The sequence below is a fragment of the Trachurus trachurus genome (genome assembly GCF_905171665.1).
Source record: "Trachurus trachurus genome assembly, chromosome: 4".
Lineage (NCBI taxonomy): Eukaryota > Metazoa > Chordata > Actinopteri > Carangiformes > Carangidae > Trachurus > Trachurus trachurus.
This window is the reverse complement of record NC_139898.1, coordinates 9675691-9697872: the sequence shown is the minus strand read 5'-3', so window position 1 is coordinate 9697872 and position 22182 is coordinate 9675691. Positions and strand designations below refer to the sequence as shown.

Genomic DNA, 22182 nt, shown 5'->3' with positions numbered 1-22182 from the left:
TTTTCTTCTTTTTCATTTTTGCCCTGCTGCAATGGGTATTATTTGCCTCTTCCACCATATGTGCATTGCTTTGTTAAGCACACCACCGGCTCCACTTCGTTGTGTGTGAAAACCCATTTTTGAGAGCAAGCAGCAAGTCCTCTCTGCCTGGTAATGGCTGAGAGTTGCCTTTTCCAACTAGATTTCTTTGTTATAACACAAGAGCAACATCCCCACTAATCATTTAGCACAATCACTGGAAGATTCCCACGAAAGGTTTCCTTGTACATTCTTAAATCTATGATTATTCATCTTACAAAGAATAATAACAAGTCTTGGTGAGCTTAAACACTTTGGTAGGCAACTGTGAAAAATTAGCTGGCAAATGCTTAACTGCATGCCATGGATACTTTATCCAAGCCCATACCACTCCACATCCAGCACCACTGCACTACTCAGACCTCTGCAGCTTTAGCAGCTTATTATAGAAAACAAAACTACGATTCGAGCCTCAAACACTCATTTGGGAGAGAACATTGCAGCTATTTAATATTGCATAGATAATAATGCTCAGCAGCGTCCGGGACCAGCTTCCATCGTCATAGTCGTGTGTGTCCGCTGTTGCACTGATGTCACAGACAGAAGATCCCGAAGAGTTCTCAGCCAGTTTTTGTGCAACTATCATTCACAGTGAAGTAAAACTGAGTCCAACAAGCAGCAGCAGCCTAGAGCCGAGTCTAACCCTAAGAATTAACAGTCAGTTCCCCTCATGGGTGGATTTCACAGTTGTGCAGCCCAGTATACTGCCAATGTCTCTCTTCGACTTTCCTTCTTGCACACACATGCACACACACACATACACACACACACACGCACGCACACACATGCAGGTCCTTCTTTGCTTCCACAAGTCTGATTACTCATCACTGATTGCTCCATGTTGTCTGGGCTCATTTTCTTCCAACCCCCCCCTTCCCCTCCCCTCCCCTCGCTTTGTAGGTAAAACTCAGAGGAAGTAGTCAGGGGGCGGGGAGGGTGGGTTGCTGGTGCGGGTTGGCTGGGCGTCGCCGCCGGTGCTGTGGTTCGTGCTGAGGAGCTTCTCATAGCGAGCCTTGTAGGCGTCTCTCTCCCTCAGCACTCGTGTCAGCTCACACTGTAGCTGCTCCAACTGAAGGGAAGGGAAGAGAGATACCATCATTTCACAGATGCTAATTAAAGGTCCCTAGTTTAAACTTTAAATGTAGTTTTTGCATCTCCTCTCTCAGGCTTTTTTCTGGAGCTCTAGTATCAACAGGTTCATGATTGATTGGCTGACTGTTTTTCCAAGTAAAACATTCAGAAAAATCAAATCCTGTAAGATTTGATTGGTGGGTCCAAGTGGGCTGGGCTCAGGACATGGCTGAGAGCAGTGGCTGCTCAGTTATGACATCACAAAGTTACAGGAAGTCCTGACAGCTGGTTTTACGGCTCAGTTGTGTGAATTTCTCTGTGGACTGATTTGATACCTTCACAGTATTAACATAGAACCTAGAGCTGATCTATAATTAAACATCACATGGACATCTAGCTTTATATTGTATGGGATCATTCTCAGGCACATTATATCTGAAGTGTTTGGCCTAGTTTAGGGATTTAGGACTGTCAGAGTGGAGCCAGTGGAGTTTTTAGCTGTCATCTCTTCCTTATGAAACTGTTTAGTGTCAAACTTTCCAACTGAAATGTTGAAAAATGATCGTCAGGGTGAGCATTTACTGTAGCTACTGAGAGAGTTTTTTCAGTGCGAGTCAAACACAAACTTGTATGCACATATGTGTGTACCTGTTGTGTGAGCACGTGTTTCTCTGACTCCAGAGCGTGGCGGTGCTGTAAGCGCTTGTAGCGGCAGGACTGGGCATAGCCGCGGTTCTTTAGCGTGCGGCGCTTCTGCTTCAAACGCACCACCTCGTCCTTGCTCACTCCGCGCAGGTGTCGGTTGAGCTCGCGGACCGAGAGGCTCACCAGCTGCTCGTCAGAGAAGCGCTCGTTCACCCCGCACTGTTGAGCAGATGGAGGAAACACACACACACGGATACAGAAATATGCTGTTAGTCAACGTTAATTGGCAAACGAGACACATGCTGGAGCTTGTAGCCTGCAGTAAGAGCAGTGTGAAGTGGATTCATCCAAGAGTCAGATTTAAAATGTATCACAACATTATGACTGGTGAACATGTGATATGTCATAATGCATGTGTGTGTTAGAGTGCATGTGTGTGTCAGGGGGCACATTTCGGCACCACATGTCCATAATCTGTCATGTAATCTGACTAAGTGTGGGTGACAGTTATCAGGATTATGCACAGCAATAATAGCAGATATTATCATAAGCTCACACTGTGCTCCATATAGTGATCCACCCAGACATCTTGATCAACCACAGTACAGACTATGTTTATTTACCTGTTAAAAATAGTGTTAACGCTGAGGTTTTTTTCCTCCAATTAGCCTACACATAAACTATTATTTCCTCACTAATTATTAATGGAAATGGTTTACAGATTGAGAATTGCCTCACGTAAAGGTTAAAATGCTGCATTCGTAAGAAGCATAAGCACTTAATAAATGGTTTATACCACGTTACAGTATCATATAAATGTCAGCAGATATAAGTGTTAATCATATACTGTAGATAATGACACAACAAACAACACAACATGTCTTCATAAGAGGTGGCATAGTGGGAGACACCTGAAATGTCTTTTTTTATTTCTTTTTTTTTATTTATCTCCATACACTTGCACTACAGTGTGTATGTAGTGCAAGTGTATGTTTTATTGTGTCTTTTATCCTTAGTATTTTGTATTTTTATTATGTTTTATGGTTTTTATTTTACTGTACAGCACTTTGGAAACCTTTGTGTTTATTTAAAATTGTGCTTCATAGATAAAATGGATTGGATTGTTATAAAGCATGCAGTGATTTCACTTTGCTTATTGTTGGCATGTAGAGAGCAGTGATACTTCAGATAGACACAGACATTAATAACCATGTTCTAATGTCCTAATCCTAATCCTTCACTGCACGATCCCTCTCCTCATGCTCAGCCCGCTAATGCAACAAGTGCCTCTGTCTCATGTTGCTTCTTTCACCTCCTATAACTTCCTCTGCTCCACCGGTGTGTACCTGATTAACTTGCGGGTGGTGGTGATGATGGTGGCTGCCGTGCATGGGGTGGTGTGGGTGATGCTGATGGTGGTGATGCTGGTGGTGATGAAGGCGGCCCTGGGGGCTGAGAGGCTGTGGGTAGGGGCCCGAGGCGGGGGCGGCGTTGGGGAGCGAGCCGGGGCCCGATGAGAGGAAGACCAGTGGGCGATGGCACATGTCTGTCCCCTTGGTGCAGGAGATGTCGGCACCGCTGTCGCTGCTGGAGTCTCCCAGGTTGCTGCTGGAGCTCTGGGAAAGACCTGGGAACTGGAGAGAGAGAGGGGTGGTGGGGGGTGGGAGGGAAGGGGTGCACAGAAGGCGATGAAGAAGCTGCAGAAGGGTGAAGAGGAAAATGTACTCCTTTATGGCCACATGCAGGGCCGTTGCTAGGAATTCTGGGCCTCTGCCCCCTGACTTTTCCACTTTTTTTCTTAGACTACGTACAGTATGTATTATCGTTTTTTATTTAGCCTACTTTGTTTTGATGCTAATGCAGCATTACTATGAGTATTAGTCAGGGTCTTGTGCAGAATAATTCAGTCATACAAAGATTAGACTACTGGGGTTTTTTGTGCTATTATCATCACCTTCCTCCTCTATACAACGGCTCTGGCCACATGGGAAGATATAGGGGAAATGACATGTACCTGTGAGCTGACAGCTGCAGCAGCTGAGTTCAACAGAGCCTCCACAGCGTCCTCACAGCCGAGAAAACCGTTCACCGGCCCCCTCTCTCTGTCCCCTCTCTCTGGCACGCCTCCCAAGGCTCCCAGCAGCGTGGCCGGCCCTGTCACCTCCCCTCCAAACTGTTGCTGCAGGGCCGCCAGCCAGATCAGATCCTCCAGCGAGGCCGGGGTGGGACCCTGAGGCCCGCCGTGTGCCGGGCTGCCCTCCACGTTCCCCTGAGAGCCGGAACTGATGCCAGAGGTGAAGCTGTTGGAGATCGAGAGGGGGAAGGAGATGGAGGAGGATGACGACGATAGGGAGGAAGAGCCCGAAGGAGGCGGGTGGGCGTCGCTGAGCGTTGGCGAGGGTGGCAGTGAGTTATAAGGGCTGGAGCTCAAGCTGGAGTCCTGTGGAGGGTGGCTGGTGTACGGAGAGCTGGAGGGGTCGTGAGGGAGGCCAGATTTGGGATATGCACAGGGTGGAGGGAGTGGAGGAGTGTCAGATTTCACCTCAAACTTGAGGAGGTCAAAGTCATTCAGGTACTCCATGGCCAGAGGACTGGGGGGGAGAGAGGGCATGGGGAGGGAAGGAGAGGACATGGTGTCTGCTGCTGCTGCTGCTGCTGCTGGTGGAGCTTCAACAGGGTTTTGTCCGTGTGTCAGGATCGCTGGAAGGTCCACACCTCTGCCTCAGCGCAGCTCATAGACAGCAGCAGCAGCAGTGGTGGTGTCAGGAAGTCGACTGGTTGGTGAGTTTCCTCTGTGAGAAACAGTTTGTCCCCGTGTCCTTGTCTCTGTCTCTCTTGTCCTGAAGGAAAGAAAGGAGGAGAGAGGGCGTTACAACAGTCTTGCATGTGTGTCATCAAAAACAATTCATGTGGTGTCACTGTGTACTTAGGCTTCTAAGCTGCAAATAATGGTTTAATTGATTATCAATAAAGGTTCAATCCAACAATTAATCCATCAAGTATTAACATCAATGCTTCAGAATTGATTCCAGGCATTCATCTTTTTTTTGTAAATATAAAAACTACCTACATTACCCACAATGCTACTTGGCTACCATCATTTCAGTTCCTGATTTGGCAGTGGCAATCAGAGACGAAGAGTGGGCTGCAGAGGTCTGGGTTCTATCTCCATACCAAACACACGCTGCTACAACGCCGATTTATCTTTTCTCACACTTGTAGTACTGCCTCTGAGGTAACATCAGATGACTTCCTCCTTAATCACTCATCAAAATAATCATTTATAGATCAGTTATCAGCTACAAGTGAGAGGCATGTCTGGGTTGCCAGTTTGTGGAAAATCTGCCTCCAGCATGACATTGGTTTTGTTTGTTGCCAAAGCACCACAACTCATTTATTTTATATACATCTTATTCTGAAAATAACTAGTTCTTGTTTGAAATGATCTAAAAGAATAAAACAAAATTAAGCTGTAAATGCTTTGACTATAAGGTCAAAGTCAGAGTGTGTGAGTGGCAGGTATTGTGTTATATTAAGACGCTAATCTGTAGCACATCCCCCCCTGCCCACCGTCTTATACACACATGTATAGGACTATAAGCACATGCACATTCACATACACGTGCATGTTAGCTTGTATTGTCAGTCTACTTGTTCAAGGACAAACTAAGACATTGGTTTCCACAAACTTTTACATTACTTAAACTTAACGTATGCATTCATTTTATAATGTGAAAGTGAGAAGTTGCAATCCTCAGTTTGCCTCATTTTAGCCAATAAGTCCAGATCTCCTCTCTTAACCCACTCGCAGAATCAGTTTATGACTCTGTCAGAGAAAAAACACAACTGTGATGGTTTGTTTATCCAAATATAAAACACGGCCTCGTCTTCTGCCAAGTTTCATCTGTCTTTATGTGGAAGTTATTCCAGGTTATTGCCCTGGTGTGATCACGCAAACACACAATAGATATAACATAATATTTCTAGAAGGATCTGCCCGCTGAACACAGAAGCGACTGAAGCACAAGAACTCAAAGGGGCTTAATCATTTTTGACAGAAAGATCCACAGGTCCAAGAGAGCAAATCCAATTATCGGCAGGTTCAGACTTTAATCCACAGATTCGTCCGAAATGGATCAGATAACACATTTATATTGATAAGGAGATGAAAAGAGTTCATCTTTGTCTGAGGCTCATGTTGATACAAATGATACTTGTTCTTTTTGATCTTGTCTGCTCAGATTCAACAGCAAAAAACATTTTCTTGGTAAAGAAACCCACTGATAGTCGCGTGGGGACGGTTTACAGGTTAGTGAAACAATTCAAACATCTGATCAAACAGAAAAGACCAAGTTATCTCCTCAGATTATCAATAGCAAGTTCAATATTACTTTTTACATGCTCCATCAATGGAAGCTTTAGAAGAGAGGCCCTATTTTCTCCAACTTCACTTATTATACTCCTTTAGAAAATAGTGATTATTAAATGAACATCTAATTAAAAAAATCCACCTTTGACTAGTGCCTCTTGGGCTCAGCTCATTAGTTTTACCCCCTATGGTTCAAAATGGATTGTAAAAGAAAGCAAACAGTGACGGGGCTCCATGGAGGCCTCAGTCTGGCTCCAGACCAGAGTCACCACAAAAAGCCAGCCCCAAAAACACACACACACACACATACACACACACACACACACACACACACACACACTGACACTCACATTCAAGAAAGAAAAAAGTAGGAGGAAAGCAGGCGGAGGTGAAGGTGTGACATGAGAGATGTCACAGTAAAAGAGAATGAAATGATCTTACCGTCGGTCATAGAGATGAAGGGTGGTTACCAGCTCTGTTCAACATCCCGCACCAAACACACACACGCACACAAAAATAATCGACTGACTGGTGTGACTGACACGTTTGGAGAGAGACACAGAGGAAACAGAGCGTATGTGTGTGTGTGTGTGTGTGTGTGTGTGTGTGCGCATGTGAGTGTGTATAACACTCTGTCACTGAGTGCCACTGCCCCCTTTCTTTCTTTCCCCTCTGCTGCAAATCCCTGTTTGCAACAATCCCCTTCTCTCTCTCTCTCTCTCTGTCTCCCCCCACATCCCTCTCTCATAGTTCACAGGCATATTCACACTCTCTGGCAATGTCTGTCTGTCTTTCTCTCTCTCCTATCTCTTTCTCTATTTTTATGTTGGTCTGTCTCTTTGTTTCAGTTTCTGTGTTCTTGTTTTATTTCTCTATTTCTCTCTCTCTCTCTCTCTCTCTCTCTCTCTCTCTCTCTCTCTCTCTCTCTCTCTCCCTCTCTCACACACACACACGCACACACTCTGCATCATCAGGTGTTGTTGTTTTTACTCACTCTTCTGAACAAGTCCTCGGCAGCTTGGTGTGGTGACCCTAAGGTTGTGTTACAAGATGTTTACTGTCTCATCCCTGAGGTAAACTGTGTCTTGAGAGTTGTGTTGACCACAGATGGACAGTAGACTCTGCACTGCCTCACAGTGGACACTCACAGCTACTGAACTGAGCCTGTTACTGTGATGAGGAGGGAAGAGCTTCATCTTGTCAAGTTGGAACAAGAATCAGATTAGTATCTTGGTCTGAAATTCATTAAAAAACCCATTCACTCCACAAATATTGTGGATCATAAACCCGTGATTTACAGTCCTGATATATGTTTTCTACATTAAAATAAGAATAATTTGACCTATAGTTTGTTGAGTTGTGTTCGTACACTATACCAAATATTTAATCAATTCTTAAACCAGAGAAATCTATTATTTCAATTATGGTGATGCTCTGTATCATTTGGTCATATCTTGAGTCATTGTTGTGGTTACCTGTGAGGAGGTCAAAATAGAGTGTTAGGCCACATGTTTACATACACTCTTTACACCTCGGTCATTTTCTTGTATCTTTAGATTTTAACCAGATGTTGGTTTATAGTCATCTGACATCTGGATCTCAGAGCTGAGTAAATGTTCAAACAGCTCAGCTTCCTCTGGTCTGATTTCTCTGTTGCCTTGTTCTTATTTCTTATGTTTGAGTCTTTGTGAGTCTTGCCAGATTTCGTGGCCTCGATAAGAGATTGATGCATTGTAACTTCTCCCCCTCTCTTTTTAGGCAGGTTATCCTTGTACGACACTTTTTCTGTCTTTTTGCCTTAGAGTATTGGTGTTTTTACACAGATTGCTTTATGGTTTCAGACGGTCACTTTTGTGGCTTTTATTTCTTTATTTTACTATCTGTGCACCTTTTTATCCAACTGTTAACTATGACAATTTGTCTTGTTGTACTTTATTTACTTTACTGTACAATTATCTGGTTGTTTGCTTAGGTATTGATATTTATCTTACACTTAGGATGTGATTTAGCAACAGTTTTAGGTGTACTTAAGCTATCTCCTACTATTTATTTACAGATTTTGTATTTAGATTAGTGTTTGTTATATTTAATTCGCTAAGATTTTCTTGCAGAGCGGTTTGTTTTTTACCCACCTGTTGTAATTAGTCTGATGGTACTTAAACGCCACTTCTGGCACCGCATGGTCACACATTGAAAAACACTTCGGTTGAAACGTCTGTGTCCTGCCTGTCCTTCTGTGCTCTGCTGATTAAACTTTCCTAAAGGATTTTGAGCGTGCAGGATTTTCTCCCCTCATTTGAACTCGTAGCCGTGCACCTCCACAAGCTTTGTCTTTTTCTCTTTTACTTATTCTTATTTCTACCAGTTTTAGTACTGTGGCCTGTTTGTCGTGGAGAGGAAGACACCTCTTATCATTCAGCTCCAAACTGGAAGAAGTTTCAGGTGATGGCGCTGAAGACAACAGCTCCCATCACACCTCATTAAATCATCACATCATCACAGAAGTTACATACTGTGCATGTGAGCGCTCTGACAAAACTCCACTGTGTCCTAATTATCATTTAATCCCTGCAGCCCCAGAAGCTGCTTGGTTTGCTGTGGACTCATTGCTGGTCATTTGATTAATGACAAATTCATTTATGAACATCAACTCAATAATAAATCAGAACCTGCTCCTTAAGGTTGTCGTATAGGAGTTTATCTCCAAACAGTTCATTTAATAAAGCAGCAGGAGCTGTTGTGGGAATGACACAAGTTCTAGTCACCATCAGTGCTACAATGTGTTGGTAATTCTGCATGCTCTACCTATTTCACTGTATTTGTGTGGTTCTGACATCTTAACAATAGCACTCAATACTAACATGAATAAATTGAAATACATGAGTAAAATGTTGCTCTGACTGTTGCCATCTTAAAGATTCCAGCCTTTGTTTTTACTCTGACAAACGGCCCCCCACCCTCTCTCCACACTGCCCTGTCGCTCACTGTTAGTCTCAAAATCTGTGAATTCAGTTTTTTTTTTAATCTGCAGGGCAGAGAAATGCACAACCAGCGTTTCTCAATGCTCCTTAAAAGCTTGAAGTTGTTAATCCGGAGCTTCTCTGTGTCTTAATAGTGTCTCGTTAAGGAATCACTGAGTTAATAGTGCCGACACAAATCTGATTTGGACGGTAAACAAAACCTTAAAGGCAGGCAGACGTGCTGACTCATGCAAATAGCAGAAGGGCTCACAAACAGGAGTTTTATTCCTTGTTACTTCACAGCTCTTTGTTGAGCAGGGATAAACCATTAGAACTATTCAATAGACAATGCTCTCTCTATTTTTTTAAATATAGAATGCTATATTAGTCTCTTCTTTCCTCTCTTTCTCTACTTTAACCTCTCTATCTGCCCATCATTTGTGTTTCCGGGGGAAAGCTTAGCAGCTAAACCAACAGGGCCTCTCCCATGAGGTCGAGGGACAAAGAGAGGCCGAGACACAGAGGAACTTACCTCATACTTCATGACAAACACACACACACACACGCACGCATGCACACACACTTCTACAGCTATACACACATGTGTGTACTGCAGCCATCTTACAGTATATTCAGGTGGGATGTGTTCAGTATATACAGCCTGAGAGTGTTCCATGTTATTCTGCAGCTTCACTTCTAGAGGTATATTTAAGTAATTAGTCTGTAATTAGGATCCAACACTGTGATTATCAAAGTGGGTCGGAGTAGCACTAGTAGATGTGAGTGCATTGAGTTTTACAGCCATTCACACTCTTTCCTGTGTCCCTGTTGTCACATGCAACCAGCAGCAGCTCCAGCAAATCATCTCCCCACCTCGGCCCTTTAAACATGCAAAGACAGAAAATACACAGTGGATTCAGAAAACACCTTAAGCAATATGTGCAAATAAAGAAACACTGCAAGTTTAGTTCTATAATTAAAATACAGCATGTTTACAGACACAAGTGTGGGGGGGTTGTGGCCATGATCCTTATTGCAGCACTCAGCCCTTTGCACCATTCTTTAGTGTCCCCCTGGAAACAGTGTTGTGATGTCAGATATTGTTAGGGTCAGACTTGGCACTGCTGCATAGTCTTTAGTGATATTTAGGTTTTTGTGGTATTCAATCATATTCTTCTCTTTTTCAGTTATGTCCTACTTGTAGATCATGTTTCATTGGCCTTACTGTGTTTGTTGTGCAACTGGTGTTTATGTTGTCTGATGTCTCTGCTTGTCGGCAGTATGATTCTTTTCTTTTTTTTGACCTGCATGGTAAAATAGTTTCCTCATGCAGAATCAATAAAGCTTACCTAAACCTAGAGTTTTTTGTTGCTCATGCTGTCAAATTGATAAGATAAGACAAGAATTACCCTATCAATCAAAGGAAAATGTATTTATCTGGCATCTCATCCTGCAGAAGAATGAAAAAGCCTGATGGCTGTAGGTACAAAGATCTTCTATATCGCTCCATCCTGCCGCGAAGAGAGAGGAGATGTTTAATGATGTTTTGTGGAAAATTTGTGTATTTGTTTGTGTTTTCTCAAAGGGATAGTTCACCCAAAATTCAAATTTCACTCATTATCTACTCACCCTCATGTCGACTAAGGGCTGGTCCGTCCAAATCGCGATTTGCGCCGGTGCAGCTTCCGCTACAAACAAGCTTGAAATATAGACTTTTAAAAAAAATTTCGGAACAATTTCTCATGTTGGGGCTTCAACACAAGGCGGACATTACAGACAAGCTGTGTGGAGGTATTTGGATGGTTTTTGGTGTGTCTTTTTGGATGAAGAAAAGTGGTGTCCGTTCGCCACCGTCACATGGACATGCAGTGCTGCATGGAGCGCCGCTGTAACTCAGAGGCACGGAGGACTCTGAAACTTCTCCCAGCCCTTAGTCGACATGAGGGTGAGTAGATAATGAGTGAAATTAATTGGGTGAACTATCCCTTTAAATTGCAGTGCATTGAGCTGTACCACATTTATTTTTCCTTTTTATTGTACAGCTTTTACACAACTAAAAAGACAAGATAGAGAAAGAGGCTATAGCTGTGACTGCTAGCCTTATAATAACCAACCAAACAAAAAGGAGACACTTGAGGAGAGGAGGAGGAGACACTGTCAAAACATACTGGCTCTGTTCAAACATTAAAAGAAAACATCTTTAGTTCATTTTTTCTATCTTACCCTTTTACTGTGCAGAAAGAGTCTCGCTCTCCCTGGGTTTCTAGTCAGAAGCCTATAAGCTCACCAGCTGCTGGTTAAAAAATATTCCACAACAACTTCACCCTGAGGCTGGTTCTGTGAAAAATCCACATAAACTAGGTTTTTAAATGTAATTTTTTCAATGTGAGCGCCGTATATAACATTTCAATCATTTCTACAGTCAAAGCTACTGAAATTCACTGACATTGTATCATACCAAAGGCCAGAAAACAGACAATTACCAGGAAATATCCAAAATGTATTTAGGAACCGAAAGGGGGGTTATCAACTAAGAGGGGAACATTAATTCAAAATCTTAAAAACACGAACAACTCTGAAAGGTTTCTGTATATCCATTACTGATGTCAAGTTATGGAAGACCTCAGGCAAAGTCCAAATATAAGCGGGTTTAAGAAAATGTACAAAAATATGATGCTTAGCAGGTATAATGGACAGTGATCATTAATGATTATTGGTGATTATGGTTCATTTGCCCCTTAATTGGTATGGCATGGTGATGAGGCAGATAAGCCGATATGTGTAAGTATGTATTGCGTATACTATATGTATGTGTATAAGTGTTGATATGCATGTATATACTATTTTTATTTAGACAAAGGGGTGAGAGCTAACAAGCTGCTTCTTCTCACTTCTTTTCGAATATGTCACTTTTTTTTTCTTTTCTTTTTTTTTTGCTTCCTCAATCAAGAATTTGTTCAGTAGCAAATCGGGAAGCCTTTTATTTTATTATTTTCATATTCAAAATAAACAGTACACACAAAACAAACAAACAAAATCACAAGCAATACTGTCACAGATGGATGCTGGCTTAATAAAAGTTTACCAGCCATGTTGGACAGGACGCCACAAGAGGTCAGAGAGAAAATATGTTTCGGTGATGTGGGTGTTTTAAGCTTAAGTGTGTCTCATCAGCGCCCCAAACCCCTTTGTTGAGAGGATGACCCCTCCATCACCCCATTAACCCAGGTTGTTTTATCCTCTGAGAGGCTCTTAAGGACACCGGGTCTCGGGAGAGGAGTAGCTCAAGTGGAACAAACTCGGGGGACAGTTCAGCTACAAGCAGAGGTGAGCAGCCTGAAAACCAGCTCAGACATGTTCAGAAAAGAAGAAGAAGAAGAAGAAGAAGTGAGTTGTAGCACAGACAGGCAGTAAAGAGACAGTGGGAGAGTGACAGAGCTGAGGACAGACCTGCAGTGTTTGGACAGATGGTGTGAGGTGGAGGCCTGCAGGGTCCCACTAACACGACCTTATCCCACATATACATGTCCTAATCCTGCCTAACTCTGATACAAGCAACAGGCTTACACGTCTCACCTCACCCATCTCCTTCACTCTCTACACACATACACACACGCACACACACACACGCACACACACACACACACACACACACACACACACACACACACACACACACACACACACACACACACACACACACACACACACACACACACACACACACACACACACACACAAGATTAGCCACAAATAACATAAGAATTGAGAATTTGATGAGAGGCATTACAACATGCTACAAGGCTTTAAAGGGCTGGTTCGTCCAAATCACGCAAAAATCATATATTTTTTTTACAGTACACGGCGGAGTAGAGGTAGAGCGAGTCGTTCCCTAACCAGAAGGTCGGAGGTCTGATTCCAGGCTCTTCCAGTCAACATGTTGAAGTGTCCTTGGGCAAGACATTTAACCCACATTTGCCCCCCAATCTGTGCATTGGGTGTATGAATGTGTGTGAATGGTTAGTTTCCCGCACTGTGCCTAGTGCTGTATGAATTTGTGTGTGAAGGCCAGGGTGAATGTGAACTACAATGTAAAGCACTTTGAGTGGTCCGAGAGACTATAAGCGCTATATAAGTGCAAGTCCATTTGTCTTGTACAGATAGTTTTGGTTTGAATTCATCCAGGTGTAGTGATATCTGTCTTCCAGGCATCTGCCTCCACTCAAATACAGTGAGGTCATTCCCTGATACTCATAAACCAGAGAGAAAAAGCCCTTTAACTTTACAGCAAACAAGAACTGTGGGCAGGCTGGTTGGATTAGATTGAAAGTTACCAATGGTCCTGCTCAACAGTCTAGTTTCCTACTAAACTTTGTGTTTCTTTGAAAATCCAAAGAGCTGCAACTTGACTGACGGGCCAACTGCGACCCGTCAGTCAAGTCCTGCTGACCTGTCAATCATTTGTTTTATTACAAGTAAGTAAAATTGAACTCCCCAGGCTACAAAAAATGAAATAATGATGTTTTTTGTCACAGAAAACGCTCTAAACCACAGGGAGGCTCTAATACTGCGGTCTTGTTGGTAATCAGTCCTAGGCAGCAACATTTGTGTTGTGTGTTAATTTTAATGTTGACATTTAAAATTATTTTTGTTCTCTTCTGTAGTTTGACTTTTCTTTTCTTTCTTTTTTTTTTGCCTAAAACAATGTAAAATATGCCTGAATTAACCAAATGATATACCAGACTGGTTGTTAATTTGTGTTGCATAGAAATAAATAAATCAAATAAATGTGTTCCTTGTCTTTTTCTAAGAAACACTGAAGCTAAAATCTTTTCCTCTATAGACAGTACAAAGCCCTGCTGCTGGGCTTTTAACCACAGCCACAGACATGATCACATCGCTCCTGTCTCATTTCATATTTAGCGTTCAGTACATTTCCAAGCTGTTGCCCTTGATATATCAAACATGTTCTTATGTTTCCTGTGCTCCTGCAAGTTCTTTGATCTCTGTACCTTCGCTGAAAATACAAACATCCAACCTCTGCATCTTAAATTTGAGCTCAATCAAATTCTTAAATAGCTCCTTTTCCAAAGGTCAGAAGACCCTGTGAGACCCACTATCTGGCAGTAGACTCAGGTATTCACTGGCTCAGCTCTGTTCGGCATTGGTGTAGCCTACACACTAATGCCAATTTTTGTTGCTTTTCCTGCTGTAACACCTCAGAGCAGAGGTGGTACTGTAGACAGACCTGTCACCTTCGTAGGTGCTGTCTAACCATTGGAAACTTTTTCTTAGCCAGTCATGGATCAGTTTTAGTTCTTCTGCTAGTTCACTATTTTTGTTAGTTCATGTGACGACTGGCAGTGGAAAAGCGATCAACTGATTATTATTAGTGGGTTTTACTCACATTTATCAAACCCTACTTTTAAACAGTAACAGATTAGTATACGGACTAGAGGAAGGGGACAGCTAGCCTGGCCTGGTCCTGATAAAATAACAAAGCAAAACAAAAAAACATAATAATAAGAATAAAAAAAGAAGATTTAAAAATATTTGATCAAAAAAGAAGCAGTGACCTACAGAGATGCTGGCAGGTATCTAACCATCTGACAGAGGGGGCTACTTCCAGTCTTTCAATAATCTAATTCTTTTCTACATAAAAAACCCATATCTTATCTTCCTAAAACAAGGAACTGTTCCTTTAAAGTCTTCTGCAGCATCTGCACTGTTTTGCGTAACTGCTATGGCTTGAAACATTATTGTAATATCAGCAGGATGCCTCTCGGCTGTGTGATTTCTCTCCCTCCTGATTCAATTCAAACAGAAAACACATGTGGCATGCTGTGAAGCGTTCATTACCACCAGTCACATACTGTTTTATTCTCTTTATCTTTTTAGCAAAAGCCATTATTCTATAGTCACTCTGCCTTGGGGAACATTGTTTATCATTTAACTTCCCTGCTCCCCGTTCGCCTGGCTACCTCTGTAATCTCAGTGTTTTTGTAACATCCATCTAATCCATCACTTGAACTGTTAATCTTTAAATTGCCCCTTTCAGACTGACTCTGAGCTGCACAGCTACAAGATTACACATTTCATACCTCTTAAGCTATTTACTGTCTTTTATTGATTTTCATTCCAGACCGTCCTACTCATAGGCCGCGTTGTTTGTGTGTTTGTGTGTGAGTGTGTTTACTCATGGTGTCCATGCATTGGGTCTTGTTGTGAGTGGACTTAACAGGCTAGTCATGGGATTAGATCTGATTCTCCCCCTGAAACTAGTGTCAGATTAACAGATACCCCTGCCTTCATAAACCGTCTGTAATGTAGACATAAGCTGTCAGTACCCCTGCTATTACCTCACCCACCCACTCTACTGTCTATCGCCACCTCTGATGAGTGGACACACTAACACATGATCATGTCATTTTTGCTACTCTTGGACATTAGTTGTAAAATCCTGAGTTTGTTATAATGTGAAATCATTAATAAAGTTCAGTAACACTTAAATTGACGCCTATCTCTATAACGCATTATAACCATACTTATAATGAGTTATAATGCAGTTATAGCACTGTATAACTATAGTTATAAACACTCATAAATTATCATAATGCTTTATAACAATAATCACAACACACTATAAAGCATTTTATCATGACTTATAAGGTCAGGTATTATAATAGGTTATAATGTTAGTAACTCACTGACAATGCCCACATCGATAATGCATTATAAATATAGTTATAATGTGTTATAATTGTCTTATAAACGTGTATAACTATCATTATAAACACTCATAAATTATCATAAGGCTTTATAACAATAAGCATAAGACATTATAGAGCATTTTATAATGGCTTAGAAGATCAAGTATTATAATAGAGTTATAATACTCTATAATGTGTTATGCTTATTGTTATAAAGTCTTATGATAATTTATAGTTATAGTTATACATGTTTATAAGCCAATTATAACACACAACACAACTATATTTATAATGCATTATCGATGTGGGCATTGTCAGTGAGTTACTAACAATCATAACGTATTACCTGACCTTATAAATCATGATAAAATGCTTTATAGTGTGTTATGATTATTGTTATAAAGCATTATGATCATTATCATTATCATCAGTGTTTATAACTAGCTAAGCATTAAGTATGGTCATAATGCGTTATAGAGATAGGCGTCAAATAAAGTGTTACCAGTTCTTAAGTTCTCACTGATGTCCATGCATGGGACATCTGACTTGCATGTCAGTTACTTGCCATTACCATGATTAGTTCAGAAAATATACAATAATAATAATGATAATGATGATAAACCCTTCTTAAGTTACACATCAGACAGGGTTGTTAATAAATCACCATCACCCACGAACATCTTCTTGTATAATTCATGCAGAGCAACAGACATGTTACAGTCTGTCGCCGGGAGGTTCAATAAATATAAACAGATGGCTTTAAGTGTGCAACCCCAACAACTGACACATACAAAACAAACATGAAGAATCAGACGACTGTAATCTTAAAAAAAACACAGATGAGCAGAGATGGAAATCACAGGGTGGCAGCAGACACAGAGACGGAGGTTAGGGAGGATGAGGAGGAGGAAAGAAGACAGGGATGAAGGGATTAAGGTGGTCGATACTCTGGCTCCTCTCCCAGACTGAGAGATGACACTAAATCTGTTAATTCACCCGCACCCGCACCCGCACCCCCACCCCCACACCACACCCCTCCCTCCTACCTCACATACGTACCTCACATTCCTCATCCTCTCCCAGGATTATGATATTTTACTACAACAAACTCATATTCAAAACAAATGCTGCAACCAAAGTTAAATTGATTGATTTATTCAGATTTAACAATGGATTGCTCAAAGAACACTTGTGAAAGGAAAGTGCAGGGAGCTTAAAATGATAAGCAAACACATTTGAATGCAGCTTTTTGAAGTAATTATGCAGTACACCTGCAGGTCTGTTCACTGCAGATGCAGCATTAAAATGCACAAAGAGGACTTGTAACTGTGGGCCAGTTTATAATATTCATGTTTTTGCAGCCCAGTTCTTGTTTCATATGCATAACTCGTTTCACTTTATGCATGCACACTGAACATATCAACGTGTCCATGTGTTTTTACAAATACTAGTCTGATAGTTGGGTTATTTTTATGATAATATATTATAATCATTTATTTATTATTAGTATTTTTTGCATATCTGTTCATTTTGAATCAAATCACATAATTAATGAGTCATCCTTAAAAAAAAGATTTTAAAAGTCCCTTTATTTTGACCTAAAAGACTAAGAGGTTCAAATGTCAAATTGCACTTTTATAACCAATCCACATGAGCTCATTATGCTGACATGCAGTTCATGATTTATAAACCATTTACGGCTTATATTCCACTGCTTTCATGACTCAGCAGCTTTATCAACAATTTTCTGTAAAATACCTGTGTACAGTATCTTTCCATCAGCCATCCTTATAAATAAACCAAAATGAACATGATCCAAACACGTTGTGTTGTGTATGATAAGAATATAAATGATATGATAAACTTAAACCTATGTAATTTAAATAACTTATATTTGTAGTTGCATGACTGACCGATGATAGCACCCAAGGAAACATAGAAAAGAAATGATTTCATAATTATGGACCAGCTTTGAAAAACATATGAAGACTGCACTACCTGCTCTAACAATAATTACATAATATCATCCTACATAATCCTGACTATAGCTGTAGCCAGTGGCTGCACAGGTCTCTGTGGCTACATGTTGATTAGCTGCCACACACCTGTGACTGCTGCTGTTGGAGCCGCTCTGCAACAAACAGACTGCCGGGCCATAAGGTGACTCCAAAGGCAGCGGTCCCTGTCACCCATTAGGAAGACGGTTCCCATGGAGACCTAGCAAAACAGCTCACTTGTGACCTTTTGTGCAGTTGTAATTACATTAAATTACACTGCATCTTATCATTGTGTGCTTTCATGAGTCATTTCCCATTAAACTGCTGTGGCACGAAACATCATCCAGCAAGTCTGCTGCGAGGAGCCACATCTGAATACACCTCACCAGCTTGTTCATGCTCTGACAGCGTGGATCACCGTGTTAATCAACTTCATCCAGGATAGATTCATTGTAACAGGCAATTTAAGAAGATTCACTGTGTGTACAAGTTTGCTGTTTTCAACTTTAACGCTGCACGAAGTGAATCTGGTGTCACGAGTCTCCAAAGGCCTGCTGGATCCTCCTGCGACCCGGATGGAAGAGGATTTGGATTTGGACTTGGTTGTATTGTGTGAACAGAGTCATGCACATTTCTTTGGACAGCCTGCATCCTTTTATTTTCACGCATCTTTCTCCTCTACCCACACATGTTCTCTCTCCAGCTCCTCTCTTCCTTCGGCCTTTATGTGATCATGTTGCTTGGTAACAGCACAAGAATGATGCGAAGAGTGGGATGTGTTCGGGTGCTTCCTGTGTGATCTGATGTGTCTTCACTTCAGCTGTAAAGAAATATGGTAACGACGCAGCCAGAAAAACAGCAGAATTAAACTTAGTGTGATGTATGTCCTTAAGATTTGGGCAGTGATGATCTTTTCCCCCTTAAGATCATTAGCTGAGTTACAGCAGCAACAGACAATCTTTGTGTCTTTGCTTGTATGAATGAACTTGAAACAAGCTGAAATCTTGCTTGAAAATGTAAAGAGTAAATGATGCAATGGATTAAAAATAGTGATTTAGAAATAAGAAAAACACCAGGAACAACATGACAGAGGACCTAACTCTGTGGATTGCACATTGCATTTGAGTTAAAGTAGCTAATAAAGTCCAAACTCACCCCTTGCATCATATTTCTCTGTACAGTTATGAACTCATTGTTGCATATAGTGCCAATACACTGCCTCTAATCTCACCATAAATCAAAAGCTTGAGATGTGAAATAGCTTCAGGAGAGTCTGGGCTAGGAGTGGATGTGCTGCAGGATATTGAATCATCTTTTATCTGGGAAACTGCTGTGATTAATTTGAAAGGAAATTGTGGGTGAATGATAAAATAGAACGATTTAACTTCATATAGAGAATATCTCACTCATCTGTCTCCAAGCAGCCTTAAGATTTAGGGAACGTGGAGGACTGTATGGCACTGATGCTTTTGTGAATTGTGCAAGATATAGATGTTTAACCTTCACTGAGTACACTAATTAGTCTCAGTCAACTGCAAAGCTCCTGTAAGATTTCCCATGAGGCTGTTTGCTTGTTGAAAAACTCCTTAGCTCAGTTTCAGAAAAGTGCCCAGATTTCCTGTTTGCATGGTTTTATTCTTACTTCTATCTGACTCATTTACAGCATCTTGAGAATAAAAGGTCATGGCACGGTTGCTAATGACAACCCGCAAGACTGCTGCTCTGCTCAAATCATTTGTGTGTATGCATGTGTGTGTGTGTGTGTGTAAAGCCCAGTGGCTGTTTCATTTGTAGGGATCAGTCGCCCCCTGCTGTTTCTCACATTCTTCAGCTTGTGAATATATGTGGTTTCCATGCCAACTGGGGGTGGTGGGGGGGCATTTCTGGAGTCAGGAAGTAAATTTAGCATCTACCTGTGATCTTGGAAATCAAAGCATGCTGTCAGATCCATGTAACTGTAGGATCATAACTTTGACATACAGATTAGGATGATCGTGAACCAAGCTGAACTGATTCATTAATGATAATGACTATTGTGCATAATGTATATTACTGTAACTTACAACTTGAGAATGCAATGGCACAGTTGTGCCCACTAGGGGATAGTAGAAACAAGCTCAAGACAACTTACTGTAAATTGGGTTATATAGGTTGTTGGCAAGCTAGCTGCCTGGATAATAGATCAGCAGAGTATTAGTTCTCCATTAGCTCTGTGGTCTCAACCTATACTGTACACCACAGGAGGATCAGTCTGACACTTTAGCATTCGTTTTTAATGCTACACTAAGCTGCTGAGTTCAGCTCTGCTAACTTTTGTTTTAGTCCCAGCTGATTTATCAGTACCACCCTTTTTCACTCAAGTAGTCATCACTGTAATACAAAAACATACTGTTTATGGCCATTTGATGATATAATTTAGCTAACTGCACAGATAATGACAAACCCTTACACGAACAATAGTATGATTAATTAATTTGTTAACTGACAGAAAATTGGAAATCACTATTTCAAGTGGCATTTTTCATACAAAATGTTCATCTAAAAAATGTGTAAAAATGGAGTCACATTAAGTTTCACAGTTGTTTTTCCATTAGTGTTTTATTCGTACAGTGAGGGTGCTCATACATAATATTAACTTTTTTTTTCTATAAAATATATTACCTTTCATTTCCTGAAAGCAAAACTAGATATAAATCATCAAGTTTCATTTGATAAGTAGCAACACATTTTCAAGTGTCAACCAAGGCAATCAACCGTTATCAGCATTCACAGATCCACTGCAGTTTATTATGAAATCACATTCTAATAAAGACATTCTTCTTTCTTCCGTCTAGCAAAGCTGCAATGCTCAAATGCTCAGACCACTGCCCACCAACACAAAAGACAATGAACATTTGGGTTTTCTAAAGTAGCAAATACTGTTAAAATGCTGTAGCCACAAAAAATTGTTCAGCGAGTTTTCACATAAGAGGAAAGCGAGGACAGGAACACAGTCAGGTCGAAGCTCAGGTGGGAGGAAAGTGACATTACGGAGAGTGTGAGTGTTTCAACAGAAACAAATAACTGATGCTTTATGTCTGTCGTATTGCCTCAGTTGTTTTCCGTTGTCTTCTCATCGGATTAAATGCGGTTGTCATGACAACGCTTCGGCTGGACAGCAGGGCTGGTGGGTTTCTAGGGCATCACAACAGCTCGCTGTGACCAGGTGCTGAGTTGAAGCTGTCTGTAAAGTCGGACAGGACCATTACAAAACAAATAATCACAGCACAGGATCATTATTAGAATATCAGCTGTCCAAATAAGAAAGTTATTAATGGCAATGGTAAAGCATCCACTATCACTGCATTGGAATTAGTGGGTACCAGGTTTATAATTATACTCCACAACAATAAGAAATTATATCTGTTTACCGCATGACTCACACTATATCTTCTGCTGCAAACACACACACACACACACATACAAAAACACAAACACAAATAAGAACAGAGAGACATGTACCAGACAAGTCCAGTGACTTATTTCTGTTTTGGGGTAGTCTAGGTTTTTTCACAGGGGGTTTGCGATTTGGGGGCTTCTCAACGTTATTAGGGCTTTCCCTGTCAGTGCCTGAGGTCAGTGAGGACAGGAAACACAAATTAACAGTTAGATACAGACGCTTTACACACAGATCAACATGTATATATACAGGAATATACATATACATAGTGTAGTGTTCATGGTAACTGCACACAGTGCTGTGTAGAGAGGAAGCCAGGTGAAACAGTACCTGCATCACAGGACATGGCCTTTCTGTTCCTCTGTGGTTTCACTGGTGCCTGAGGTCTCAGTCCTTCTTCACCTGAATTACATGGTGACAATGAGGGAAATGAGTACAGATAATATGGACTTTATAAAACAGGTTATACTGTTTCTGATGCTCAGTGTTCAGTTACATATATATTATGTATGTAAGGAGTAGCCTATAGATTATTTAAATCTATGGTATGTTGAACATAAGTTTTCTTTATTTCTGTACTATTACACAAACTTCTTGTGCCAATCAGCTTAGTTTAGCAGAAAGACTAAGACGAGGTACAGTAAACTGTCTCACTGTCCCACCTCATCTTCACGAATTAACCAGTTATATCTTGGTTTTTTTTATGTTTAAAAAAAAATCTGTACAGGAACAGCGGTGTTATGACGAGTTATTTGGTGGACTATTTAGCCACTGGAAGGAAAGACTTCCTACAGTCTCCACTTGTTGCCTAAAAAAACCACAAGATCACGGGACGTCAGTGTGCCCCAGTCAAGTATTAGTACAACTCTCCAGCAAAACAACAATTTACATGTATTTCCTCCTTCTGGTCATC

At 41.1% G+C, this 22182-nt stretch overlaps 2 protein-coding genes across 2 annotated transcripts in view; both read right to left on the bottom strand.

Annotated features, from left to right (window-relative positions):
- Positions 1–985: 985 nt before the first annotated feature.
- nrl (neural retina leucine zipper) lies at positions 986–4426 on the bottom strand (the record flags this gene model as incomplete). The annotated part of the gene is made up of 4 exons (XM_083970235.1): positions 986–1147; positions 1798–2013; positions 3141–3428; positions 3809–4426. The coding sequence occupies 4 exons, from the start codon at positions 4424–4426 to the stop codon at positions 986–988; spliced, it is 1284 nt and encodes a 427-aa protein (XP_083826361.1).
- A 16028-nt stretch (positions 4427–20454) lies between these two features.
- Positions 20455–22182, bottom strand: part of LOC310984889 (capping protein, Arp2/3 and myosin-I linker protein 3-like) — a 38459-nt gene continuing 36731 nt past the window's right edge. Inside the window, exons 39-41 of the mRNA XM_083970249.1 lie at positions 21600–21671; positions 21332–21439; positions 20455–21053 (exon numbers count right to left, since the gene is read on the bottom strand). Coding sequence (XP_083826375.1) covers positions 21013–21053; positions 21332–21439; positions 21600–21671 — 221 coding nt within the window. The 3' untranslated portion in view covers positions 20455–21012. The remainder of the gene's footprint in view (positions 21054–21331; positions 21440–21599; positions 21672–22182) is intronic.